The sequence below is a fragment of the Takifugu rubripes genome, chromosome 8 (assembly GCF_901000725.2).
Source record: "Takifugu rubripes chromosome 8, fTakRub1.2, whole genome shotgun sequence".
Lineage (NCBI taxonomy): Eukaryota > Metazoa > Chordata > Actinopteri > Tetraodontiformes > Tetraodontidae > Takifugu > Takifugu rubripes.
This window is the reverse complement of record NC_042292.1, coordinates 10,964,795-10,992,518: the sequence shown is the minus strand read 5'-3', so window position 1 is coordinate 10,992,518 and position 27,724 is coordinate 10,964,795. Positions and strand designations below refer to the sequence as shown.

General features: G+C 42.4%; 3 protein-coding genes across 8 annotated transcripts; 2 read left to right on the top strand and 1 right to left on the bottom strand.

The window, feature by feature from the left end:
• The first annotated feature begins 767 nt into the window (after window positions 1-767).
• On the top strand, window positions 768-9,872 carry mtmr1a (myotubularin related protein 1a). Of its 5 annotated transcripts, XM_011606518.2 has the most exons (19): window positions 768-1,106; window positions 1,509-1,599; window positions 1,678-1,701; window positions 2,595-2,618; window positions 5,231-5,318; window positions 5,499-5,593; window positions 5,664-5,771; window positions 5,856-5,954; window positions 6,067-6,150; window positions 6,392-6,541; window positions 6,711-6,899; window positions 6,994-7,179; window positions 8,023-8,181; window positions 8,276-8,323; window positions 8,394-8,486; window positions 8,565-8,678; window positions 8,756-8,799; window positions 8,891-9,023; window positions 9,090-9,872. In XM_011606518.2, exons 1-19 carry the CDS (start codon window positions 769-771, stop codon window positions 9,252-9,254), a joined length of 2,232 nt encoding a protein of 743 aa, XP_011604820.2. In that variant the 5' UTR covers window position 768; the 3' UTR covers window positions 9,255-9,872. The 5 variants fall into 5 exon arrangements, with proteins under 5 accessions (XP_011604820.2, XP_029696025.1, XP_029696026.1 ...); XM_029840165.1 differs by lacking the exons at window positions 1,678-1,701; window positions 2,595-2,618 and adding an exon at window positions 4,457-4,525 and having other exon boundaries at window positions 769-1,106; XM_029840166.1 differs by lacking the exon at window positions 1,678-1,701 and having other exon boundaries at window positions 769-1,106.
• A 3,802-nt stretch (window positions 9,873-13,674) lies between these two features.
• Window positions 13,675-18,186, bottom strand: cd99l2 (CD99 molecule-like 2). Of its 2 annotated transcripts, XM_011606531.2 has the most exons (10): window positions 18,043-18,186; window positions 16,420-16,470; window positions 16,265-16,315; window positions 16,033-16,131; window positions 15,462-15,533; window positions 14,560-14,628; window positions 14,413-14,466; window positions 14,227-14,346; window positions 14,056-14,121; window positions 13,675-13,750 (listed from the first exon to the last, which is right to left on the bottom strand). In XM_011606531.2, exons 1-10 carry the CDS (start codon window positions 18,110-18,112, stop codon window positions 13,689-13,691), a joined length of 714 nt encoding a protein of 237 aa, XP_011604833.2. In that variant the 5' UTR covers window positions 18,113-18,186; the 3' UTR covers window positions 13,675-13,688. The 2 variants fall into 2 exon arrangements, with proteins under 2 accessions (XP_011604833.2, XP_029696027.1); XM_029840167.1 differs by lacking the exon at window positions 15,462-15,533.
• Window positions 18,187-20,637: 2,451 nt separating this feature from the next.
• On the top strand, window positions 20,638-27,377 carry arrb2b (arrestin, beta 2b). Its single transcript, XM_003966778.3, has 14 exons — window positions 20,638-20,786; window positions 22,243-22,273; window positions 22,356-22,416; window positions 23,521-23,565; window positions 23,677-23,873; window positions 24,005-24,132; window positions 24,858-24,993; window positions 25,073-25,157; window positions 25,296-25,368; window positions 25,786-25,923; window positions 26,031-26,114; window positions 26,370-26,443; window positions 26,514-26,565; window positions 26,645-27,377. Exons 1-14 carry the CDS (start codon window positions 20,764-20,766, stop codon window positions 26,742-26,744), a joined length of 1,227 nt encoding a protein of 408 aa, XP_003966827.1. The 5' UTR covers window positions 20,638-20,763; the 3' UTR covers window positions 26,745-27,377.
• Window positions 27,378-27,724: the final 347 nt, after the last annotated feature.

Sequence of the window (27,724 nt, the reverse complement as noted above, 5' to 3'; positions counted from 1 at the left end):
CTGAGTGTTTTTGTTTGTTTTGCAGTACTCTTTACTGTTTAAAAGTTTAAAGGTTTAAAGTTTAATTCGGCATCAGCACATTACAGCATGACTTCAAAATGTGTGACAAAATGTGTGTTTGCTGGTGAGATCTAACATTGAGACTTAATTTAAAACTGTGGAAAGGTATTAAAGAGTAGAGCATCCGATGCATATGTCATACTGTCAACAGAGCAGATCAATCCACAATGGTGGCGTCAGATACATGTAAAAGGGGAGAGAAAAGAACAAAAAAACTACCCAGGAAACGGCGTTAATACCGTCCATTGTTGACCTACAGAATAGGTTGAAATCTGATGGAGTTTCAGGTTCCTGTGTCCTGCCCATAGCTGCATATCTAAGGTGGTAGATACCCTTGTTCTAACTTTCAGAATGGCTGTAGCTATTGAATTACTGACTACAACTTTTCCTGTAAAGGAAGGTTATAATTTAAAAAAATAATACTTTAAGAGAACCACAAGAAAACCAGCACTCTGAGGTCTGTTGCGACGACATGGTGCTATCAACGCTCCAGATACGATGGAGTTTGACCTCCAAGGTCCTTGAAGGTCGGGAGGATTGTAAAATCTATTCTGGATTTTAAAACTACCGCCCTTATCGGTGAAGTCTGTTACATTTATCTTTTAGATTCGCTCATCACAAACAAGCTACTGGCGTGTTTTTTATTAGTGGTTTTCTCTACAAACGACGCGCCGCGCGCAGTTAAACTGGCTTCCTCCGCTCGTGAGGATGGTGGGCGGAGCCACGGCGCGCGGAAGACAGATTCAACAACATCTCCATCAGGTTCGGTTCTCGCCCGCCCGGTTCTGTCTTAGCCCGAGCGGTCCAAGCTTTACATTGCGATTGGAGGGTGGACTTAAACAAAGAGTCATTTTGACACTAAAAACCGGACAAAAAAAACGACCCACCACCCGCCGGAAATTACCTACGAGCGACCCAGCTGTGTGGCGGATGGATAAGCAGGCCGGAGCTGACGAGGCTACCGGAGCTGCGGGTGGACCAGGCCCGAACAGAAAACCGTGGGTCCCCCCGACCTGCGGGCCGAGCACTGGCGAAAGCACAGACAAGTAAAACGCCATTTATGCTTCTAGACGTTAACAAAAAAAAAGTGTCAGACGACCAACTTCAAAGGCGTTTCCGGTCGTCACATTTGAGACAGCTTGACGTTTCCTGTCAAATAAACCGCAAATATTAAAAATCCAGCTGCGATTATTACTGTTAACTCTGTGTTTACAAACCATGGCTAAATTAATTCAGTGATACATTAAGAGGTCTGCCTCATGCACGCCAATATCAACGCAATGTGACAATTACAATAGTATAAGACACGTTTACGATCGTCACACTGTGGCCATGTTGACTCAGTAGTTTACAATGTACAATTAACTTTTGTCAGAAGAGTTACATGAAGTTGATGCATAACTTTTTAAAACATATATTCTTGTCTTTTTCTATGACTTTCCACCCAGTCCGTCAAGCTCCCACGTAGAATGGTGCAAACAGCTTATTGCAGCCACCATCTCCAGCCAGATCTCAGGAGTAGTTCCACCTGACCATAAGGTATCCTGCCGTACATGCGCACACGCACACACACGTACACACCACTGACTATGCCTCTCATCGTGTCTTAACTCATAGAGTGGAAGGAAACCTGATTTCACGGTAAGGCTGGTGGTCATGGCAACACGTGTGCTTTATGCGTAGATTAAGGTTTAGTGTCTGTCAGCATTGCTGCTTAAAGCTTGTTTAAGCCATTAAAGAAAACATCCCAAAATACTACTCAAATGTGAATGTACCTCTGCAACACATGGTTCTAAAGTTATTCGCACAGTATTTCTCATGTGTCACTTGATTACTCCATTTTGACTTTTATATAAACTAATCTACAGACCTCACTGGCTTCTCCAGTGAGTGATTGGATTATTATTATTATTATTTACTTAAAATTAAATTATTACGATGTACTGTTCCTGTGTTTAAGGGTGCAATCACATATGACTTGGTTATATAGACTTTTTTATTGCAGTCTTATATTTCTGTCATAATAAATATTTATACCTTGTTTTCAAATCCTGGGAGGTCTGCTATACCCAAGGCACTATGTTCCCCCTTGGCCATGTTAGCAGTTCCTCGCCTTCGCCACTTTTATGAACAGTATCTTCTCAAATACGAATTATCACTTGCAGCTGCAGCGACATTTATGTAGTTGTGGGTAGCGGTGGTCAAAGTCAAGGCAACGAGCAAACAATTCAGTCTGTAATAAAAGCCTCCGCTGCTTACAACACAGTGTTTGCCTCTGAATATAACATAATATTTGCTCTTCCAGGAGCTGTGCATTTTTGTTTTGGGAGTTACCTTTGAGCTGTTTTAAGCATAAAATAAATGCTGCTACATTTGATGCTATTCGCTGTGTTAGCAGTAGTTGGACTGTGCTGGTTGATAACAGACACTGATTATTTCCATTGTGTGTGCTTGTGTGTGCCTACATGGTTGTGTGTGTGTGTGTGTGTGTGTGTGTGTGTGTGTGTGTGTGTATGGAATCTCTTGGTCTACAGGTATCCAAGAGACTGAAACCTAGGGTAAGAGGTGTAGTCCCCTCATCTTGATAAATACTGTACATGTTACTTAAGACGAAACATACATACATACATCTGACCATTAGTCAAGGTGACGTACACAGCGGCCGTTTCTCAACATCCTCAACTGTCCTTCTTGGTCCGAGTATGTTACAAACCTGCCAAGTACACTTCAAGTTTCCCAAAAGAGTACTTGCTCGGCCAATTTTATCTCGTAGGCGTCAGACATCACCTGTGTGGACTTGGGACAGCTAGGTATCCCACAATGCATTTCAATTTGGCCAGGAGGAGCAGCAGCAATGCCAGAAAATGTCTACCTCAAAGTACAAAAATACACAAGTATTAACTCTTCTAGCTGATGTGATTTAATAATGAACACAAGATGTAAATGGGTTTCAGTTGTGCGAAAGTGTCGGTAGGTAAGTGTGTTTGGTGGCTGATAGCTGTGAGCGAAACGAAAATGTGATTTTAAATCAGAAGCACTGCAGAGAAGAGCTCTTCTCCTCCCTCTCACTTTTGCTCCTCATTCCTTTATTTCTTACCTGTAACCACTTTCAAGCTGTTTTATTGGAGTTTTTGCCGTCTCTGTCTATGCTTTTCACCTGGTCTCCAGTTCGTGTAGCATTTGTTCTTTATTTTTCAATTGGCAATCAAAACTAAAAATACTTCGATTTTAGCCTCAGGTCAGAAATACCAAATGGAAAAACTGGCCACCAGAACTTAATTTATTTTCTATACTTAATTATTTGGGTTTTCATTACCAGGAAGCTCAGTGCAAACATTACATTAACGGTCTATCGGTCTATTTATTGAAACTGGAAAGAACAAAAGACCCACAGAGGCTTTAATGAACAATGAAATGATTTTAAAATTTGAAGTTTGCATACATTTTCTCTTAAAAGCAAAGAAAATGCCAGAAGTCACTTGTGTACACTAATCTATAATTTGGACCCTGGCCATATCTTTATATCTTCACACATTACAGGAAGTAATTCCAAGGCAATGGTATTGTTGCACTACATCAACGTACATAGTTTTTGAAAGTTGAAATAATAAACATTGTACAGTACATGAGTGAAAGTAGGTATTGAAATTTCTCGATCATAATTTTGTCTGACTTAAATATGCATGACTCTATTCTCATCCTTTTAAAAACATATAAAAAGTGAGCTGTTTGGTTCCTTCTTTCCGTAGTTGATTTCTAGCCTAAACTGCCCGTTTTGGCACCAGCAACCTTACCATGTCACTTAAAGTTACTTAAATCAGTGTGTGTACAACCGAGTTCTTGTTCTCACACACAAAAGTTGATCAAGTACACTCCAAGTTCTCTGGAACCGGTCCTATCGAGAATACCTCAGACATGACCTGTGAGAACAGCTAGGCATCCCACAATGCATTGCAGATTTCACTTTGGTCTGCGATACTAGCAGCAATGGCAGAAAGGAAGTACTGCAAAGTGGCCGAATCTGTAGTCCCGTAGCTCAGACTGTGCCTGCGTACTGTGTGTTGAGAAACAGTGCACGTGTATGTGCCTAAATGCTGCGACGTGATTGGCTGAACAGGCGCACCTAATGAAGTGGATGGTGGGTGTATATATGACCAACTTGTAATCGAGGTGACTTAATGTCATTAGCAGACAGGTGTAGTGATTTATTATTGAATATATAAAGAAGTGTTTAAAGTGTTAAATGTGACCTCCGGGGAGGTCCGATAGAGTTGCTGCTAACAGTTTTCTTCACATACAGCGATGTCAGAAAAGCAAAAAGAAGCAATACAGAGTAACGCTTGATATCTCTTTTTCTCTTCCTTCCAACTTTCTCCATGCTGGCTTTCCCAAATAGCAAGACTCGCAAGATGATGGGCTTTGTTACCATGGAGATAGTGATTCCGAGAATCCTTCCAATTCTTTGGCAAGTCTCGGCCTATCTTGCTCTTCTTCATTCATTATTCCGCCCTAGTCTCCATCCTTTGTCTCGTTTTCTGTGTCCCTCTTCTTTCCTGTGTTTCCTTAACCGCTCTTTAATATCATATACATAATATTTCAGTTTTGACCATTCTCAGAACATTTTAAAATTGATGTCATGGGACTAAACAGCTGTGGGTACCCTTTAATTGAAGAGAGAAAGACCATCAATGATCAACGTTTGGGCTTTGTTTTAAATGAGTCTGTTGCACCACAACGTAAAAGCAATATCAGATTTGTAACAACTTTAAGAATTAAAAAAATGACTTTGATGGTTTCCAAGTTATTTAAGTGATTCTTCTTTCTTGTAACAGAAGGGCACCCACAGTTTTTTCCACACGTGTTCCATTTTGATAGATTGTGAGCATGATGATTCCGTTTATTTTACTTTTGTTTCTGTCTTTAACACTGTGACTCTACGATACATTTATCAGGTCACTTTACATACGTGGTGTCATACTCCGTCATACTTCAACAGCTTTCATTGTCCTTTCTAACATTAGTAATAAAACTGTGGTTATTCTCTACTCTTTGTTAATAGGAAGTGGAAACCTTCATCTGATCATTTGTTCTGATACAGCCATTAGCAGCTCAGTAAGAGTGATTAGGTCTTAGTCGTGTATAATAAACTGACATATGGTGTCTTGTACAGAATCTCCCCGCATTAAGATATGGAGCTCCGGTAAAATTGTTCCAGTACCAGGTTCCTTTGCTACCAGGAGAGACCATCCAGATGACACGTAAGTGTACATAATGTAGGTGAAGGTTAAGGTGAAGAAACCGGCGTTGCCAGATCAGATTGATAGTTTCAGGTCCAATCGCGACTCAAAAACCCACACAAGCTAGTAAAAAAGGTGTCACATTAATGAACCTATTATCATTCATATTTCGTCTGTAACATATTGTCTGTGTATGTGCAGTCAAGGATGTGATGTACATCTGTCCATTCAGCGGTCTAATGAATGGAACCTTGACCATCACGGACTACAAGATGCACTTCACCAGTGTGGAACGGGTACAGCATCACTCTGCTCTGTCACCGTGCGTCTCCGCGGCTGTGTTAATGTGCATCTGTGCACCCGCAGGAGTCTCAATTCATTCTGGATATTAACCTGGGAGCCATCAGCCGACTGGAGACCATCAGCGTTCCTAACCTAGGAGAGAACACCAGAGGACTAGAGCTGGTTTGCAAGGTGTCCTGCTTTTTGGATTTTCTTCAATTGACTGGGATTATTGACAGAGGTGATATTCGTTCTTCTGATATCTACCTTCCCCAGGACATGAGGAGTCCCAGGTTTGCTTACAAGACCGATAGCAGCCAACCAGACATCATTGAAGTGCTGTCAAAACACGCTTTTCCCCTGTGTCACAATCTGGTCAGTCTCATTCAAATAATATGTTACTCAATTATTCATCATGTAGTCTGCTTTCATTTTTATGAATACCCTTGTATGATAATCAAGATTAAATGCTATGTTCTTCCTGCAGCCCCTGTTTGCTTTCCTGTACAAAGAGCAATTTCCTGTAGATGGCTGGAAGGTGTACGACCCAACATCGGAGTATAAACGTCAAGTAAGAGCACGTAAACTGTGTCTGTGGGAGTTTATCAAGGATTTCTCCCAATCCAAGAGGGGGAAACCCTCTTGAGAACAGCCTTTTGATGGTTTGTGTGTGAACTAAGATACTTCAATATGTCTGTAAAACGCATAAGCATCTGTTTGTGAGGTGGGGCTTTGAGACAGGTCGATTGGACTTGTTGTGTTTGTACAGCAGCTTTCTGTCTGGTATGATAGTTTCCCTCCGTTTTTTCCAGGGCCTCCCAAATGAGAGCTGGACCATCAGTAAGATCAACAGCACCTACGAGCTGTGCGACACCTATCCATCCATCTTGGTCATCCCGACCAACATTTCAGATGAAGACATCAAACAAGTGTCCTTGTTTAGAGCCAAGCATCGTATCCCAGTGAGTCAGGGTTCGATAAATAATGTTTGACTTCTAAACTGTCATTTCTTGTTTTTAATTCTGTGTTTCTAGTCTTATCAACATCTAAACCAGCCTCATATTGCAGTGATGTTTGATGCTGGTGTATTGTGTCATGTGACACTCATTAACTGGTCCTGTATTTCTCCAGGTCCTGTCTTGGATTCACCCAGAGTCCCAGGCCACTATCGTCCGCTGCAGCCAGCCCTTAGTCGGACCTTCGGATCGCCGCTGTAAAGAGGACGAACGCTTCCTCCAAATCATCATGGACGCCAACGCTCAGTCTCACAAGCTCACCATCTTCGATGCCCGTCAGAGTAGCGTTGCCGTTACCAACAAGGTAGAAGAGAGGCAGGCTCAACCGCTCCTCCTCTTCTGCTGCCTTCCTCCTCTTCTGACGTCTCCTCTCCTCCCTCTGTCCCTTCTTTATGCAGGCAAAGGATGGAGGATATGAAAGTGAGACCTTCTACCCCAACGTAGAGCTGAACTTCCTGGAAATCCCCAACATCCACGTCATGAGGGAGTCTCTGAGGAAGATGAAAGATGTCGTTTACCCCACCATCGATGAAGCTCGCTGGCACTCATCTGTTGACCAGACACACTGGCTGGAGTACATCCGTGTAAGATAAATAAATGTTAATGAACAGCATCACTTCCACTATCACTAGTAATAACAACGAATAGAAGTTGCACCAACAAAAACAGTAAATGTGCCAATAACATCGTCAGGCACAAAAGGCACGGAGGATTTATAGGTGCATAGTAATTATACCTATTAATTAATTGGGGTAGGCAGGATTTATGCAGTTTCCTCGACCAATCAAATCTATTCTGGTTCCTGATTGCTTGAGGACTTGGCCTTTCTCTGTCCTCCAGATTTGTTGTTAAATTGTTTGCTCATGCACCCAAGTTCTGAGAAGCGATTTCAGCTCGCGATTCATTGTGAAGCTGCTTTCATTGCTGTCGTGGCTGTGAAGTTTAAGCTAATAATGCAGAAATCCAGAACTAGCATTTACTCGCTAACTGTCCAGGTGATAAGAAGTTAATCAGGAATGTTACATGACTCCTCCTCTGTCTCCTCTGGAGTCCCTGTTGAGAATAGATGTCAGCTATCACGTTGGCTTCTGGTGTTTTTCCCAGGCAGCTCTGAATAACACAGCATTCGCCTTTCATGGTCTAATCAATTGTGAAATGCAGGACATCACAAATTTTGTTTGCAGTGAATTTGTTGGGGGGGGGGGGGGTGTCGGCAGGAGTGTCAGGGTGGGAGAATTCTTGTTGATAATATCCTCCATTTCCCAGATTTAATTATTAATGTTGTCAGTACCTCCAACACATTAGTCATCAAGATTAGCATTAGCAAAGCATTCGTCCCAGAGATACACGAGAGCGTGTATTAACTGAAGGAGACGTAGCATCGGCACATGCCGCACTGACACGTGTCCTTCGTGTGCCACATGCAGCTGTTATTGTCAGGAGCAGCAAAGATCGCCGACAAACTGGAGTCTGGGAAAACCTCGGTGGTGGTTCACTGCAGCGACGGCTGGGACAGAACGGCTCAACTCACCTGTCTGGCCATGCTAATGCTGGATAGCTACTATCGCACGCTCAGAGGATTCCAGGTCATAAAACAACATCATCAGCTAAAGAGTGGCGTTTTTCCTGTTAGCAGTAGAATAATAGTGTGTGTGTGGGTGTGTGTGTGTGTGTTGGCAGGTTCTGGTGGAGAAGGAGTGGATCAGTTTTGGACACAAGTTTTCTGCTGTAAGTCACTAAATTTGAATGCCGCTCAAAACGATGCTGCTTCTGAAAAACCAGATTTAATGTGTTATAGAGGGTGGGTCACGGTGATGAGAACCACGCCAACGCCGAGCGCTCGCCTCTCTTCGTCCAGTTCATCGACTGCGTCTGGCAGATGACTCGGCAGGTCAGTGTGGACGCACTTTCGATCATCGGCACGTTTGGACGCCGTTTTGGACTCACCGAGGCCGTTGCCTGATTGCAGTTCCCATCGGCTTTTGAGTTCAACGAGCTGTTCCTGTTCGCCGTGCTGGATCACCTCTACAGCTGTTTATTCGGTACATTTCTCTACAACAGTGAACAGGAAAGGACAGCCAAGGTTCGTACCACCTCCTCTCAACAAGAACAGCTAGCATATTAGCCTTCCACGGTGTGAACGTCCACCTTTTTGTGCAGGAGGTCCAGACCAAGACAGTGTCCTTGTGGTCCTACATCAACAGGTAGGGTTGTCCTCCATTTTTATGAATGTTACAAAAACCCTTCTGATTACAGTTCAGGGGTTCTGACAGCTCCTGGGTCTTCTCCTGACAGCCAGCCTGAAGACTTCACCAACCCCTTTTATGTGGACTACGAGCACCACGTCCTGTACCCGGTGGTATCGTCCAGACATCTGGAGCTGTGGAGCAGCTACTACGCCCGCTGGAACCCTCGCATGAGACCACAGGTAGAGGCTCGCTAAGGGGGGGGCGGTCAGTTCAGCGGATCCTAACCCGGACGTGTTGTGTCGCAGGTGCCGGTGCACCAGAGCCTGAAGGAGCTGCTGTTCCTCAGAGCGGAGCTCCAGAGGAGAGTGGAGGAGCTGCAAAGGGAGGCCTCTGCCCACTCGCTGTCCTCCTCTGAACACACGCCGTCGCCCACCCACACCTCAGGAACGCCACTGCACACTGCTGTCTGACCTGCACCGTTGAGAAAATGCACATTTGTGGACCACAAGTCCTGTGGGGTATGTTTACAGTCTGAAAGATCTTTTACGAAGTAACTCCTTTTTTTGTTTTCCTTATTTTATCGCAGACAAAAAGGGGCGGGGTCACGCTTATTCAGTCGGCTCTTCTGTGTCAAAGACTTTTTGTCCTTTCACTTGTTTCCCTCCATTTTTTTCCCTGTATTTCTATTTAAAATGTATGCGGTTTCTGCCACGTTCACTGGAAGTGTTTGTGACACGTCGGTGTTGTGTTGTGACCGTTCAGTGAAGCCTCCTCTCTGTTAACGTTGATGCTTTTGTATTTCCTGCTTTACATGACATCATTGGTTTACAGAAACGGTAGAGGAGTCTGATTCATGACACTCTAGCTCTACGCGTTCCTTCAGTTGGAAACGGTAATCTGGATCTGATTGAGTTTACATTCATTATGTACTTCAGCGGCAGGTTCCTCACTGCTGATCATAAAACAAACACGCCATCAGCCATAAGATCATGTAGCTTATTCACTTTACAGTTCCTTTTAAACTACTGTATTTCAGACCTGTTGTATGATCCTCCATCTTTTTTCAATTAAAAGTCAGCACTCGTCTCTTTTTCCTCGTTTATTTCATTTGTCGATATAAGTAACAAGTAGCCGTAATATGAAGCAGAGATAATAGCGTAAGAAGACAGGAAGAGTTTACTGTTACACTGTAAAAAATGTGTTCGTACACTACAGGAGGGGGTAGCATGCATCAGTGTGTGTGACCATACACAGCAGGTGTGCCTGTATTGTATGTGAAATCTTCACAGTTTTTTTCCAATCTGAAGCTGAATGTAAGCGTGTTTTCAGTCCATTTTGGACAAAGTAGCGGGCTGGTAGGGTCCTCTGACCACGTCCACGCGAGCGGTCTCCGTTGTAAATATTGGAAATCCAAAGCAGCAGTTCAGATTTACACCAGTACATTCAGATAAAGTTGCATTAATGGGTCGTATGTGTTAAAAAGGTGTCGTGTCTTGGTGGCGGAGACCATCCTTCTGCTGGGGGAACTATAATCCACCTTTAGAAACCACGGTGGAGCGCGTGAAGACTGCTGACTCGTGGGTTTTGGGTACATTCATGTAGAGCTGTAAACAGCAGTGTGACACTCATTTACGCAGCGCTAGACATCAAATACAGAACAACAGATACACGCTCAGACCGGAGGAAGAGGATAAGGGCCACAAATGGAGGTCATGGCTGTTAAGAGTTCAGTCTTTTTTGTTTTTCAGGATTCTGATCTCGGTTGTGTGTTTTTTTTCCCGTCATTTTTTTGGAAAATCAAATTCTTGTGTTTCTGTATCTTTTTTGTGTGTCTGTGACTTTTAAAATGACATGTCGCGTGGCCTTTATTCTCTTCTTTACAATTAAGTCTGATTTTTTTTTTTTTTAAATCTACTTTAGAAGACCTTCAGTGATATCAACATTCAAAGCTGAAATTTCCATCCAAATTGTTTCCGTCACAGGAATCCAATCAATGTCTCTCAGCCATGTCTTTGGTAGATTTGGATATTAGCTACATGCTAGTTTTCCTCTCATATTTGAAACGCATGAAGGGAAAACAGCCATTTTTAACCATGTTCCCTTTGAGTCAAAGCTTCTAAATGCCTCTTAATTGGTATAAGCTGTAGTTTGAAAAGTGGGTTTAAAAAGAAACGGTGACCTTGAAACCAAAAGTCACCATTTGTTCCACTGAAAAATCACCATCACAGTCACGAGTCTAAGTATTTTTTTAACAGAGGACTCGAGGTGTCTAAAAAGGTGTGAACAGTCCACCGAACATTTCAATTTCAGACCATTTAGAGCAGCAAAAAAAGGGATCGTGGGTGGAAGCGTCTGCGTCTCCAAGGCAAAATGAAGGAGCTGTGTCCGCGCCCGTGTGCAGCGCCTCCCCTCAGAGAGTGGTTTTATAGGCCGGTGACATTTAAAACTGCTGCAACACATCCCGAGTGTGTGCGGTAGCATCACCGTGATGCCACACACACTTGTCTTTTTTTAAAATAGTTTCACTGATCTTCACATTTATACGAAAGCTAACCTAACATCGCAGATAGTGATAGAAAAGCACACAAATATGCACTCTTGTCCGGTAAAATCGACATTCTCACCTTTGACTTTCACTACTTTACAACACACTGTCTTGTCACCGAGAACGTTTCCAGTGCCAGTTCTGGTTCAGAGCTCATTTCACTTGTTTAATTCCTTTCCAGGCCGTCAACTGGCGGGTGTATGATGGGACAGAAAACCCAGCAGGGTTACGGACCTTGTTGGACTGAGCTGAGGATGGAGGATGGTTAATCCTGCTCACAAATGGACTACAATCTTATCGCCATCAGATTTTAGAACATGGTCATCTGGCCCCTAACGAACCGCAATAGTGAATTCCATCTTGGAAATTGAGTTTTGCCAACCAAATCTGTAAGAGGCTTAAAAACAGGCATCGCCTCTTGTATTTACAGGCTACGGCGATGGTTTCTGCTCTTCATATCCAAGTGTTCTACACAAGATCCTGGACCCCTAGGGTTCCCAGTGCAGCCTCTGGGTGTGAATTGTTATCTGAATCATGCATTATTGGATTATCATTATTATGGATTATCATTATTGGATTTGAGTTACATTTAAGATTGAAACGCAGGTCAGAAGGGTTGAAGGGATCAAACATCTCAAGGTTCAGTTGGTGAGAGAGAAGAGCAGGAGATGGACATGATTCTGGTGGTGGCTCTCTGGAACCAAGACTGGAACCATCTTGGTGAAAGAGGTTCTGTTACTTGTGGCTTCAAGCACAGACACAGACTACGGTCAGACAATATCACTTCCAAACAATTAAACCTCTAGGAAGCACCGACTGTCTACAAAATCCTATGCAAAGGTATCCAGAAAAGTTGGGTATAAAGTGCAAAAAGCACAAAGGAAGAGTGCAAAGAACACACAGAGAGAAGTTAAACAGGAAGCAGAAATATGCTAGAAAGAAAATGGAACTTTACAACATCACAATGTGCCCAAAGCGCTGCTAAGGCTAACTGCTAGCACGTTCGTCTACAAGTCTAAAACAGATATTCAGATATTAACGGTTCAGATACGTCAGTTTTCCTAAAATGCTTTCTTATGTTCATAAAGTTTCTCCATTTGCAGAGAACAACCAGAATTACAACCAAGAAATTCAGAGGAGGTGTAAAAGAAGTGTCTTATCTTACAAGCCAGGTGTTTATTGTGATTACTGCAACATTGCAAAGTGAAAATGCCCAATGTGAGATGAATTTGTGGTCTTCAGGCACCTCAACACAACCACCACCAATTACAGTTGATAATCTTTTAGCAGCAAATAAATAAAGTCACACTTTGCACAAAAAAAGATCCTAGTTTTACCTTCAGTCTTTAACTGGTGTTTAACTGGCTAATGCTACATTGAGTGTGTATTCTGACATTTCGTATTTAGTGCTCATCAAAACAGGGTCAGACGCGTCTCAACCAGCTTGTCGGCCGCTCTTCTTTCTGTCGTTAGGCATCATCGTTAAAGGCAAGTTAAAAATGCGCAGCTATTTACACTATAAAAATTCACAGATTGTAAGTAAAGTAAACCGTTGCACCCACCACAAAAAAAAAAACATCCAAATGCGAGTAAGGCCATTTTACACATGGTGTGGACACACTTGACGATTGAAAGTGTAGTTAACAACAGTGAATCCAGTTCTGCTCAGTAAAATGATCCGTTAAAAGGCAGTTTGGGTAAGCAGTAGGTGCAAATGTTATAAATAAAATGGCACATTTTGTGTACTCGTGAGACGTTAGTTCATTGTTGCATTTTTAAAAGCTTCAGTTTCGTCTGTGACTGTATATTGTTCGAAAAACGTTAACATTTCTGGACCTAAGTGGGGGAAACCAAACGTCGTTTTCCAGTTCAAATTCATCCATGTCATTAAAAGTGGGTTCCTTTCCTTATCTGAATAATCCCAGAACACGTGTAGAGCAGCCGGTAAACCAGGATCAGGCTGCAAGTGATTTGGTAATCCAATTCAAAGGTTGTGGAGATGGTTACAGTTGTTACGTCAGGCTTTGCCTCTGACGCTGTCATCAGTGTAACGAGAAACGTGTGTGTGTGTGTGGGTTCTTGTACCTGCTACATGTCGAGCACCAGTAAACTATAGTCTACTACCAAAGTGAGGACGTTTTGGGATGTGGGGTCATTTTGGTGAGGCCTCAAAAGTTTAAAGGACTGTTCGAGGGTTCCGACCTGATTTTAAAATCAGGGTAGGTCAAGGTCAAGGATTTATCAGTGATGGTTTGGGTTACAGTAAGGACCAGGGTGATGCATTATGTCTATGAAAGCCCTCACAAAGATAGACGTACAAGAGTGTGTGTGTGTGTGTGTGTGTATGTGTGTGTGTGTGTTACACAGCATTCTCTTCAGTTGGAGGTTCAGCATTGGGGGGGTCCAAAAGTGTCTGCTGGACTGTAAGGACAAAACAAAAAAGTTAATCATTAACAGCGTTACATGTGTGTCATCGTTTACCAACTGGTTTATTGACAATAAATCTGGGAAACGTCGACAATATGATGCATGTAACAACAGGAATGTTTGTGAAGTTTGGATCAGACAACGATGTGTGAATGTGGACTGTAATAGCTGAAAAATTAGGTGTTATTGTTTTAACGCCCTTAATTTAAAGGGCAAAATCCCCAACGCTGATTTTCTGGGTTTGCTTCAGCAGTCAGGTGGATTCAGGAATCAGATCTTCCACCCAATCCCGGTTTTACCTTGTGGTTCCGTAGCCACCACAGCATCCGGGTTCTCCGCCTTCACCATTTCAGAATTCAGACTCTCTGTTATAACACATTTAATAAGCATGTTCAATCCAAAGTCTCCGTCAGTGGTTGGAGCACGTTCACCAAAGAGAGAGAGAGAGAGAACCAAAACCAGAACCTTACGTTGGATGCTGAAACACAGCTTCTTCTTCTGGTAGGAGATGTAGCTGCTGATTGCACCCACCAGCGCCATGGCAACGGCGCTGACGATCCCCGCGATGGTGCCCACCTCGGCGGTTGTCTCTGCAAAGGCGTTTCTGTCAGACAGGTGCAACGACGGACAACCAACAAAAACCAGAACACGCTCACCGTTGTCGTCGTCATACTGGTTGATCTGGTCGTTGTCTCCGCCCGGGTTTCCGCCTACCAATAATAACATGGTAACGCTATTACTATTACTATTCATACGGTAATAGCAATATTAGGGTTGGTTTTTATTCCGAAAGGTGACGTCACCTTTGCCTTTGTCCGGTTTGTACGAGTCATCTTTGCTGACGTCGATCAGATCGCTGTCAGAGAATTCACCTGAAATCGTATAAAGGGTGAAAGTGTGATATACGTTTATATATATATATATATATATATATATATAAACGTATATATATATATATATACGTTTATGTTTACATCCAACATGAGCAACGTTGCTGTTTAAATGTGATTCACTTATTCTGATCTGAGGAGTCTTTTTAATGCAAATATTTAACTATAGAAAATACAGAAGCTGCCTCCCGGATCAGAAGTGATCACATACAAATGGGTTGTTTTTGTTTAAAATGGCTTCTCATAATGGATGATTTGATTAAAATTCAATAAAAATTAAGAAATTAAAAAAAAAAAAAAAAAAAAAGGTGAAGCAAAATGTGAATAGAAAATCTTTGCTTTGTTGTGAATAAAACTCTTGGTGTAGGAGGGACAGCGAGGGACACTGATGGACAGTGAAGGACACTGATGGACAGCGAGGGACAGACGAGCAGGCACGCCTTCCAGCGGCCGCTGATCTTAAAGAGCAGCTGACGTCACAGTTGCACCATTTTTAGGGTGTTTCCACACATGCTGGGGGCAGCGAGGGGTCGGGGTCGGGGTCGCGTTCACACACGTCTGTGTTCACTCTGGCCGCCCAACCGGTTGAGCGTCACGTTTCCATGACGACTGGCAGAGAACAAGACAGGCGGTACTTTGTTTCGACTTGACCTCCAAGAGATCTGCACAATTCCGGTGTCGGACGTGTCTTCATCTGACAAAAGGCCAAGAATTTAACCGGGGGACCCGGACCCGCCTGTGTGGGAGCACCCTAAAAGTTGCGAGTTCGAACTCATGATGGCTACAAACACGGATCCTACGGGAGGTTCTCCCACCCTTGTTCTTATCCTTGACACCGATGTCATTGCTGGGGTCCAGAGCATCGGCCAGGTCAAAGTCGTCGGCGGCTGCAGAGGTCAGAAGGTCAGCGATCATTGTTTAATGCAAAAAAACAAAAAGGAAAATAGGAGGTTTAAAAAGCAGAGTTGTAAACTGAGAGGGAAAGAACTGAATAAAATAAATTCATAAAAACTCAAACAACTGAAACTGCATCTATCTATCTGTCTGTCTATCTATCTATCCATCCATCCATCCATCCATCCATCCATCCATCTCTCCATCTCTCCTTCTTTTTAGTCCAGTCGGCCATCAGAGCCTGGTCCTTGTCAAGGTTTCTTCCTGTTAACAGTAAGTTTTCCCTGCTACTGTTGCTGGTTTGGGGGGTCAGGTGCGGGTTTCTCTGGATGACGACGACTGTAACAGCTGCTCTAATAAATATCCTTGCTTTTATTAAAGCTTCACCTGTTCCGGTGTCTCACCTGTTCCAGTGTCTCACCTGTTCCGGAGAGGCTCTCCCTCTAATGTCTGCAGGCACTGATATTAAAAGGAATGAGAAAACTCTCTTACCTGGTTTGGGTTTGGGTTTGATGGGAGCCTTTGTGCTTGCGGGGGCTTTGGGCACAACCTTGGGGGGAGCTTTGGTGGTGGCACCAGGATTAAAGAAACCTGCCGACAACAGTAACAACACAAGATGAGCGCGCACGTAAGTGTTCCCTAAAGCTACGAGGTCCAAAGCAAAAGAAATCATATCAGGAAATGGTGAAAAGGTAATTATCTGGATTTAATCAGGTTTTTTTACCTTCTCCTGGACCTCCTGCTGGGGGTTCTGGTTTCTTTGGAGGAGGGGTCGCTGACGAGAGGGGGAAATATTCATCATTTATCATCGTCTGTGTAAATGCATAAATTCTGCTTCTAAACTTTGGGGGGAGGGGGTTTGGGGAGGCACAGACTGACCTGGCTTGTCATCATCCAGAGCATCGGCCAGATTGAAGTCCTGACACAAGACTTCAGTTCAGGAGGCAGAAGACAGGAAACCAGAAGAATTAGACACTTTACAGACGTGCAATTCCCAGCTTGACTTTGAGCTGAGAGGGTTCATATTGGGACTCCTTCTACATTCTATATGTATACATATATATTATGTATGCAATGTCCATGGGTTGTGTGGCTGTCAGGTGATATGATCCCTGCTGCCTGAGCACCAGGGAGCTAATCCTCTGTGTTTGTTGTCTGGGCTGCTGCACACGTAGCTAAAGAGCCAACAAAAGCATAAACAGCACAGCTCTCCCTCTCTCTGAGCCTGTGTGTGTGTGTGTGTGTGTTGTGGGGGGGGGGGGGGGGGGTCCTCACAATCACTCCATACTGAATATCAAAATACTCATTCTACTAGCGAAATGGGGCCACGGATCTTGAGGGGCCATTTTGCGGGGTCCCACAACTTCAAAGGACTGTTTGAGGGTTAGTGGTTAGAGGTTTTGCTAGTAGAACAAGAGTTTTGATACTCAATATTTAGCAAACACAACAACACACACATGCACACAAACACACACACACACTTTTTCATGCTTAGTTCATTCATTTATTCAAACTCTGCATCTAGTCCAAATTCGCAGGAAAATGTACTTGAGTTTTTTTCAACAGAGGAGGAAATCCTCAATAGTTATGAAATAAATATGTGTGATGATATAGAAACATATAGAATGTGGCCACAAGTACAAAAGTAGGAACTCTTAGCACATAAAACCTTCTTGTGCTGCCAATTTTGGCACATTTTCTAGTGGTGTCTAATTTACTGCGTATTCCTGCAGATTTAATTTATATGTTTGATTACGCTTTTTATTACTGAGAGAATTTTTTACAATTACAACAATGTAAAATTTTCTGTACATACACTGAAGTTGACAGTTAAAAATCTTTGAATCTTGAACAAAGACTCAAGTGGGCGTTAGAAAAAAGTGGTTGCAGTAATACAAATCATCTGAATCATTAATAAGTTTCAATAAAATCGCCATATATTCAATCTTATTAGCACCAATTGTGCCAACATGACTGCCTGGCTAACATTCCAAAGAAATAGCCTGCATATTTATTTCCTTATTATTATTTTTAAAGGGTAAATCTTGGATGTGTGCATCCGGCTGTCTTCATGGTCACACCGTGAGATGATGTGAGCATCTGTTGATGTTCACCAGCGCTGCAGGTGACATCATTTTCAGCATGTTCAGCAGGAATCCATGAGACTGGGTGGTGCCCGCTCCCGTGGAGCTAGAATATGTCCGAATAACCTGACCCACAATCATTCACAGAAAGAAAACCTTTACCGAACCCAATCCTGCTGCCGGACCTCGTCAACATCTGGAATAATTGATAATCAAATGATAAATAATTATAAGTTTAATGAGAGAATTAATAACCGACTGCATTTGTAGGTTTCTGTGAATGAATCATCATTCTCCTTGATAGTAATAATCGTGTTTAATATTGTCCTCCAGGGCGGGGGACCGTTATTTGGGCCTTAAAATGCGGCACAATAGCGCCGGGGTCCGCTGAGGTGTGCGGGGGGAGACGGGACGGTACCTTCCAGAGGCGGCGGCAGCAGCAGCAGAGACAGCAGGAGGCAGAGCGACCAAGGAGCCCGGAGAGCCATGGGTCCAGAGTGAGGAGGGGAACCAGAACCGCTGGAAGAAACCACAATGCCGGATTACGTGCAGCCTGCTGGGTGTGCAGATCCCAACTGGGTCCCGTTAGAAGAGCCGCATTCGAGGAGTACGCAGCGCCACTTCCGGTTGGGCCTTTCAGAATAAAGCGCTTTTATTTTGTCCGCGTGCGCTGTTTAACTTGTTTTATGTGTTTGTTTATTTGCACATTGGACATCCAAAACATTAAAAATAGTAAATGTCGATCACTGTGTAGGACAGACGGAAGAGGAAAAGGCTAATGAAATATCTTCCCTGTGTCAAGTAAAATCTATCTACAAATCGGATAAAACGTACAGATCGTCTTCAAAATAAATAAATAACTAAATATATTGTGTAAAAAAACAGGAAAAATTAAAAAAGAGCATTGAAGTACTGAAATTCATAATAGTGATATAATAAATTAGATGTAAAATGTAAAAGTTTACCGATGCAACAAATGCTACAAATCTTTGCTAGAGAATGAACATTCCAATTGTTTTTTTAAACACTGGAAGCAAATATATTGATCGTAATGATGATTGTAAATTAATCCATATCAATATTCCTCTGTTTTTAATCTATTTAGATTAAGGGCCCAACATTATGTCACTAAAACAAAACTAAAAAGACTCCATCTGAAGCTGTTGGAGCTCCACACTGACTCCTCGTCATCAATGCTACTGTAGCATCTATGCTCATCTGAGCAGTCATGAGGAAGGGAAGGACCAATGAACATTTATTCATTCGTTTGAAAGCTCTGGCCTGCCCACAGCTCTGAGCATCAATGATGGAGAACCCGGAGGTGTGATCACTGCCAGTGGAGAGGTGTGATGGTATCTGCAGCCTTCTGGGACCAAGGCCAGACAGTTAATTAACAGATCACCTCTGACTTGCTGCATCACCTAAGCTGCTTGGACATGCAGATCTGTGTCCTCGCAGTCTACAACACTAGTATATGATGTATATGATAGTATATATAGTATATGTCTCAGTATATGATGACCCCCTTCCACTAGACCCACTCGTCTTTGCAGCTGTTCCTCAACAGGTTTCTGTTTTAGGACCTTGACTCTGAAATTACCTACGAGTTGGGTAAACTCACCAGCACCTGTCTTTGGGTTTGGGGAAACCATTTGGGCCTGAGGGATGTTTTACTGCCTGCCTGCCTGATGATCCTGCTCATCATCCTTGATCCCTCCCTGAAGGGAAGGTCCTGTATGTCATCGAAAAGTATGATGAGATACGCATTGGTGCGGCTTCAGAAGATCAGAGCACAGATTTTATTCGCGAAGTCTCCCCAGCGGTACTCTAGACTGGCCCACTTCAGAGCCTCATGGTCCTCAGGGTGGCACGCTGCCTGATCATTCCCATATGCAGAAGGCTGATGTGGTCTTTAAGGAGCTCTAACAACTTGCTCTTCACAATCTTGCACATTGACCCATCTTGCTCTCAAGGGCAGTCCCAAGTTGGATCACTCCTGATCCCCTCGCCAGGTCCACTCGGGCTGCCAACCCTGATCTGTCCATATGGGCAACCTTCATATAAGCACCAGATGGTGTAGAGATCATTTGCCCAATGATCTGATCAGTCTGAACTTTGTGAACACACTTGCAGGAAGGTGTGGTCTTCACGGAGTAACTGTGGTGAGGCGACCAGGCCGGAATGCATAGACCACGGTGTCCGCAAAGACATGTCAAAGAGCTCAGCTTCAAAATCCTTCATGCATGCTCACAGGTCGTGACCCGTCTGCTCATCCTCCTTCAGCCGGACTGGCTGGCACTCAACGTGCCTGCTCAGGTGACGCTGGCACTCAAGGCTCTGCTTCATAGTAGACTTTACCCTTCCGGTGTTGTTTGTCCAAGTTGAATCGTCCCTTTTAAAAGGAGCGCCAAGCCGAAATAATCTCTGTCTGCTTGTGTTGTTTTTATTGGTTCCAGCCCAAAAACCTGATGACCTATGTAGAAGTTGTAATTTTAACCTCCACAACCAAACTCAGTATGAGCAGAGCTTTCATTTGAGCCCAATATTAAGGCTTGATGACTTGAAAATGTTTCCTCTATTAAATGTATTAATGTTGCATCCATCTAACAATAAATTTTGAACTTTGAACCATTATTTTGGTCATCAGAAAGGAAACAATATAAATAAGCCGGGATATATTCTAAACAGTTGAATAAAGACGATTTATGAGCCTCTAACTGGAACTGTGCCCTTTATTACAAAGTTTCACCCTATAACCATAAGTGGCTATAAATGTATTAAATTACATTTTAATTTAATTTATTAAACGTCCATACATAAGTGACCTGGTCACTAATGTTACGCTTTTATACCCATAACAGATACATTGTTGATATATTTTATTTGCAGGTGCGGTTAACCATGAGAAATGGCACACGTGCTCCCTTTCCCGATGGCCCTCCTTCTTTATTATCTATTATTCATGCTTTGGTGGAGATTTTGAAATTGCAGTTTAAAATGTGACTGAGATGTGGGCGTGGCTTCGCTCCCAGAGGAGCGGAAACAGCTTCATCCTGGAGCTTTGCAGCAACATCAGGACACTTCGCAGCTGCACAGCCGCTTGGAAATCTACAGCAAAGTGTTGCAGAGGACCGATGAGATGGAGGACAAACCTGGGACCAGGTGAGTGGATCAACCGCGGGGGATCTCTTGTTTTAGTGGAGGGAAGGGAAAAGCTTCTGGGATGTGCTCCAAACCCACTTTTACAAGGAATACACAACCAAACCGAATCCAAACGTATAGATTTTGCATTTAAATCAACGAGGAATGTTTAGAAGACATAAACTTGGGGAGGGGGATCGAACTTTTTTTTTTTGTATATTCCACTTTTCCACTATTCCACTTAAAAAACGGACTCGGTTTTACATTTTCTTTAAATAATCAACGATTAATTGTGGTGATCCTCATTCAACATTGGAATGCAGACAGCAGCGAGTTATTGTTACCGTGATGCGTGTTGCTTTAATAGTTGAGGCAAAATGTCACTTATTGTAAACATGCAGGACTCTGACGTAACAGCGGCGATGCGCGAACCTGATTGGTCCCCAGGCAAAATGCGCAAATGTACATAATAATATAGTTACAGGAAAAAATGACTGAACTAGGAGGAAACTGGGGAAAATGATGTTTATACCTCGTGCATATTTATCATTGGTTCCTTTAAAACAATACTCTGTTTCATAATCTGTGTTTTAATAGATTATTCATGATTTTTGTAAAAACAAAACACAAATACGATTTATCTGAATGTGCACCAGATGGGATATGAGGAAAACATTTTTGAATTCATTTCCTTGAACTTTATCAGCACTATTACAGGTATTTTGCAGAGTCAGTGACCTCTTGAAATTATTTGCTGCTTAGGACTTAAATGATAAATTAATTAGTCACCTACCGAAAACAACATTCGTGGGAGTTGTTTCAGTTAGAATGATAACCAGTCAGGCGATTACGTAACCTGTCAATAGCGCTGATATCAGCAGCTTTCACGACACACTTGGAGGATACGTGCTGACATGGGTTAAAGGATATTTCACTTGAAAGAAAATCAGGATGTGTTGTTCTTTTCCTCCGAATGTAGCAGGCAGCACATTCCTGCAGCAGCTCGCTGGTGACCCCAGCGGCCGTGGGGGATGTGGCCTTGCTCTCCGCTCGCACAACTGTTTATTTCCAGCTGCTCCGTTTACATTTTGTGCTCTCGTGGCTGTTCACAGAACAGGCGGTTCAGCACTGAGCTTGTTGCACATTCCTGGTAATAAACATTATCGCAAATCCAATGTGCATTTTTACTTTTGGGGCGAGTGACATCCTGAGCCCAGTTCACCATGTAATTGTGCTACGAGCGCTGTTGTTCCGTTACACTCTTATGGTCAACGACTTTTGGGTCTGTTATCCTTCTGAGGACATTTCTGCTGAGATGAGAACCAGGGGGAGGTGGTCAGACCTGACAAAGAGACTAGTTCTGTATACTTTATGTGAGAGTATGTACGCGCTGACATCATACACACTTCACACTTCTAACGTTCACAGTTGTGCCATATACAATAAAGTGCTGTGTTTACCTTCTCTATCTCTACAGAGTCTTTAAGAAGACGAGCCCCAACTCGAAGGTATAGACTGCCTGTTGTAAATGTGGGAGCTCCTGTTTCCCAGATTTCCCTAATTCCACTTCCTGTCTGTCCCCGTCCACAGCTCACCGTTTACCTGGGGAAGAGAGATTTTGTGGATCACTTAACCTGCGTAGAGCCAGTGGGTGAGTTAATCCATCACCTGGAGCCAGCGCTCGTTCACTGTTTCATACTCAAGAGTTGTGTGGACCAGTCGGGGTGCCTCTGCACTAGGCATGATCCCCTAAAGTCTGGATTATTTGGTCCCCTAACGTCTGGATTACATGACGTTTTATACAACTATGGTCAATGGAGCTCTCCAATAATTTTCGGAGCCTTTAAATGGGGGTCGTAGCATCACGTGTTGAAACCGTACCACTGGCGTTGGCATTGAGGTGTTTTAACTTTGTACTGATTAATTGGTAGATTTTAGTAGTTGTCTGTTGAGGTACTTTTATGCCATTAATAGTTTACTTTGTTAGCCGTCTGTAGCCCCTCGTGTGCAACCTGAGATCATGATAGGATGCATGTAGTACTTGGTTAGGGAGCGTTGGTTGTACACTCCTTTTCACAGTGCATTATGGGATACATTGAGTGCACTACATATACCCCATTCACAGCTCAGAAGAAGCACAACAGAAATGCTGAAGCGGGAAAAAAAAGCAAGAAGAGCAAGGAAAATCGCAGATTACAAGAAGCTCTCTAACGTCAAATAAAAAACACGCAAAATTTGACAGTTCAAAATGGTGAAAGTACGCAGGGTTTAATAATCTTTGGCCAGTGTGAAAGGGGCTACAGGAAACAACGAGGCTCACGTAACCACCCTAGTTAATGCACTATACAGGGAATAAGGCAGGAATCACAATCAGGCCAGTTTTTCTGAGGTAAGAAAACCTGGTAGGATATTGGCTTCAACAACCCTGGAATGGGGGGATTTTGGACAAAGCTTAAGCTCTACACAGTCTGGCCCAGAAGCAGTAGGTTCCCACTATAACCTATATTCCCCTTGCACCTCACAGCCCAGTTTGCTGATCCTACCTAAGACTTCCACAGGTATTCCATATTTTCCTCCTCCGGCAGACACAAAACAATCAGTATATAAAACACAGGCGACAAGTGTGTGAATCTATCCATCAGAAATAGCAGTTTTACTCTCATAGTTTAGCAATAGTGCTGTTAAAGGGTCATCAGAAGTGGCTAATTACCAATGTTGAATGTGGTGATGGTGTGATTGGGTTTCTCTCTGACAGATGGTGTCGTCCTTGTGGAGCCAGATTACCTAAAGGACAGAAAAGGTGAAAAGAGACCCCCTATCCCACAGTAGTTTTCAAACTGGTGCCAACTAAATATGATGATTATTCATTTACTATTTATTGTACCTGCTTTCCATCTTCCCCGACCTCCAGTGTTCGTGACTCTGAACTGCGCGTTCCGTTACGGTCGGGAAGACATCGACGTTCTGGGTCTTTCCTTCCGCAAGGACCTGTTTGTCAGCACCGTCCAGGTCTTTCCTCCGGTGGAGAAGGTTCAGAAGGATCTAAGCCAGTTGCAGGAGAGACTGTTGACAAAGTTGGGTCAGAACGCACACCCCTTTACCTTCACTGTAAGACCGGCTACACTCTTTGAGCTCACCTGAGCCCGTAGGGACTTGTGGCATTTTGTATTTAAACAGAGTCTATTTGCATAACATGACATATTCATAAACCTGGAGCTTTGTGTACTCTTGCATGTTAGATTCCCAAGAACCTCCCTTGCTCAGTGACCCTCCAGCCGGGCCCTGAGGACTCTGGAAAGGGTTGTGGGGTGGACTACGAGCTTCAGGCGTTCTGTGCGAAGACTGCAGATGAGAAGCTTCATCAAAGGTTGAGCTTTTCATACACATCCTTCAGACATTTCAGTTCTTTAAGAAACCCGAGAGAACAGACGTGTTGTTTAACGACTCCCTCCAGGTAAACGGATTAAACACAGGCATAATTCAACGCATGGCCAGGTCAATGTATTACGCAAGGGGTTGCTTTTTTATATATGTGCTACAAAATATGCAGTTTACTTCACAGGGGTCATGAAAATATACCCTGTGATGAATCACGAGAGTCTCTGCCAGTCTAAACAACAACAAGCTATGGGCTACATTGTGAAAGAACAGACTTGGTTTCTGGGGTTTTTCTGCATTGGAAAACAGTGATTATGTAACACGCATGTTTATTTTCAGTAGCAACCTCTTTTTTTTTTAAAAAAAGGAAGCATACGCCTAATTTTATTTAGTAAATTTACGTTTATTGATGGAGTTGCAGATCCTAGTTTTTTATTTTGTAACCCTAAAGAGAGGTTTTTACTTTCAATGTTCTATGAGTTCAAAAGAAAACAACATGAGAGCTTTAATGTTTCCAAGAATTTCTGCATATTATCAAATATTGTGACTTTCTTTGCCAGTTCTCACTTTTTGCAATGTACCACAATCATGCAACAATCACATTTGCTCTGGGGGGAAGCTAGCATTTAGCTAGCATTTAGCTAGCATTTTACACTGTGCAGCAATGCTGCCTTTAGAAATCTTATGTGTTCTTTAATTGTCTGTTTATTGTAGGAATTCTGTGCATCTGGTGATCAGGAAGGTTCAGTACGCTCCAGAGACTCCAGGACCTCAGCCAATGGTGGAGACACGTCGCAACTACCTGATGTCTGACAGGTCTCTGCACTTGGAGGCATCACTGGATAAGGAGGTAACGCACACTTGGATCTTTGCCTGAGGACTAGAAATACACACAAGAGAGTAAGTGCGTGGCGCTCCTCTCGTTTTAGCTGTACTACCACGGCGAGCCCATTAGCGTCAACGTCCATGTCAGCAACAGTTCTGTCAAGACTGTGAAGAAGGTGAAGATATCTGGTACGCAACGTCTCAACCAGGCTAACAACAAGTTTAGTTTCTCGTTACTTAGTGCCATAAGACAAGTACAGCATCTTTACACCTGAACGGAGATAAAGGATAAAGGAAGCACTAAAGCGTGTTCTCTCCGTGTACCAGTTCGCCAGTATGCAGATATCTGCCTCTTCTCCACAGCCCAGTACAAATGTCAAGTCGCACATTTGGAAGCAGAGTGAGTTCTACTATTTTTTATTTTATACTAAAAGATTTTAAAGAAGAAAATGTGTAAACACCGAATTATTACGTCCGTAGATCAAGATACATCTAATATAATAATTCACTACTCTAGCGATTATAGAAAATTTGGTAAATGTACCTTGGAATCTTGAATATTAACTTTTAACCACTTTCTGTCATATGTATAGTACTTATAGCCAAACCTCAATATTAACCATCATTTTATTTAAAATTTACTGTACATGTATGTGCACATGAGTAAGTTTCAACCTCGTTTTCCTCACAGAAAAGTCCCCAAGTGTCTTAACAGACCCTATACATATAGAACCTATTGACAAATTGTCATTTTTTACATTAGCATGAAATGAAAATGACATATTGCTGACATAAACATTTAACTAAATTTCCTCAGGGACCAGGTTTCTCCGAGCTCCACCTCCTGCCATGTGTACACTCTCACCCCCCTGCTGGGTAACAACAGAGAAAAGAGAGGCTTGGCCCTGGATGGCAAACTAAAGCATGAAGACACTAATTTGGCCTCCAGCACAATGTAATCAAAAAGAGAAAGCGATGTGATCTGTGTAATCCTGTGGAACACATTATGCTCATGACCCTCCGCTATTCCTCTAATGTGCTTGTACATCTGTCCGCCTACAGAATTAAAGAGGGAGCCAATAAGGAGATGATGGGAATCTTTGTGTCTTATCGAGTCAAAGTCAAACTGGTTGTGTCCCTGGGAGGGTATGTGAAACCTTTTCTATGAAACACTTTTCTTCTATGATAGCTTTTATTGATTATTCTTTTACAATTCAACAATACATGCAAAAACCCAACATATTTTTCATTATCTTTACATTAGACCCACAGTCAGTAGAAACCCTGCATCTTCCATTGTTAAAACATTCTTACTGTGATGTCGCTGAAAAGTGTGTGTGTGTGTCTGTGTGTGTGTGTGTGTGTGTGTGTGTGTGTGTGTGTGTGTGTGTGTGTGTGTAGGGATGTAGCAGTGGAACTTCCTTTTGTCCTGATGCATCCCAAACCAGCACACCAGCCCAGTGCCCAGCAACAACGTAGGTTTTACACACACGGACACGTACAGTTTTAGAAACTGACCCACTCATTTTTTTCTTCATTTTCTAGCTGCTGCTGTGTCCGTTTCCGTGGATACAAACCTCATAGAGTTAAACACAAGGTAAGGCTGCGTGCGTTTGTGTATTAACTATCAAAGCTTCTCTATTTTAGTGTGTTAATATGTAATATTGTTTCTTCAGCACTTCCTCTGATGGCGGAGACTTGGTGTTTGAGGACTTTGCTCGTCTGGGCTTAACAGGGACGAAAGACAACCAGGACAGAGAAGACTTGTTCTACTAACTCTTCCCCCACTTTATCCAGCAGTTATTGTTTGAAACTAGTCTCATAACTCAAATATTGATCAGATAAAAGTATTTCAGTGTTTTTATGAGTGAAGTGATTTTGTCATATAATGATGCTTTTTGACTTTTATTCTGCTGATATAACTACTACTACTACTACTACTACTACTACTACCACTACCACTACTACTACTAATACTACTACTACTAGTAATTACTATTTTGAGATAAATCAGGGAAAATTACTATTTTTTTATATTGATCACAGGTTCTTTTATATCACCTGGTATTGTGAAAAGTGTTGACAGCAACATTAGGAAGCTGCTTAGCTCTTATTTCTTCTTAATTAACTGTTTTATAACAAAATAAAGCTCATTATTTTTACTTGTATATATTACAAACAAGAAAGTGGGTGAGACTATTTTATTTTTATGGTTTCAAGTATATAATTTTGTAATCATGCATAAATGGGTCAGTACTTCAATCATACATGAAGTAAAATCCATAATTTGAATATGAATATGTCATAATCCAATAATGTAAACCTGCACTTAGTCGAAACATTTGTAAACACAAACCATATTCAAATGTCAAACCACTGTGGTTCTTAATAAAGGTTATTCAATAAAAATAAATATGAAATGGCCTTTGATTTGCTTCAGGATTATATTTCCAGTTAGGAAATATTGTATAGTTTATTATGAAGATGGTAATATTAGCATTTAATCTCATTCTGTTAACTATTGTAGTGTTAACTTTAAAAAAATAAACACTACTAAATACTTGATAATGAAAGAACTCTACCGCCAAATACAACTTTAAATTAGTATTGGTTTGTTTTATTATGGTATCACAGAATGTCAAGAGTTGATAGGATGTGGTGGCATGATTGCATTAAATTGCTATTTTTATATTAATGTGATTGTTTAATAATATTGCATTGGATAAGTGTTATTTTACTCAATTAATAAACCATCA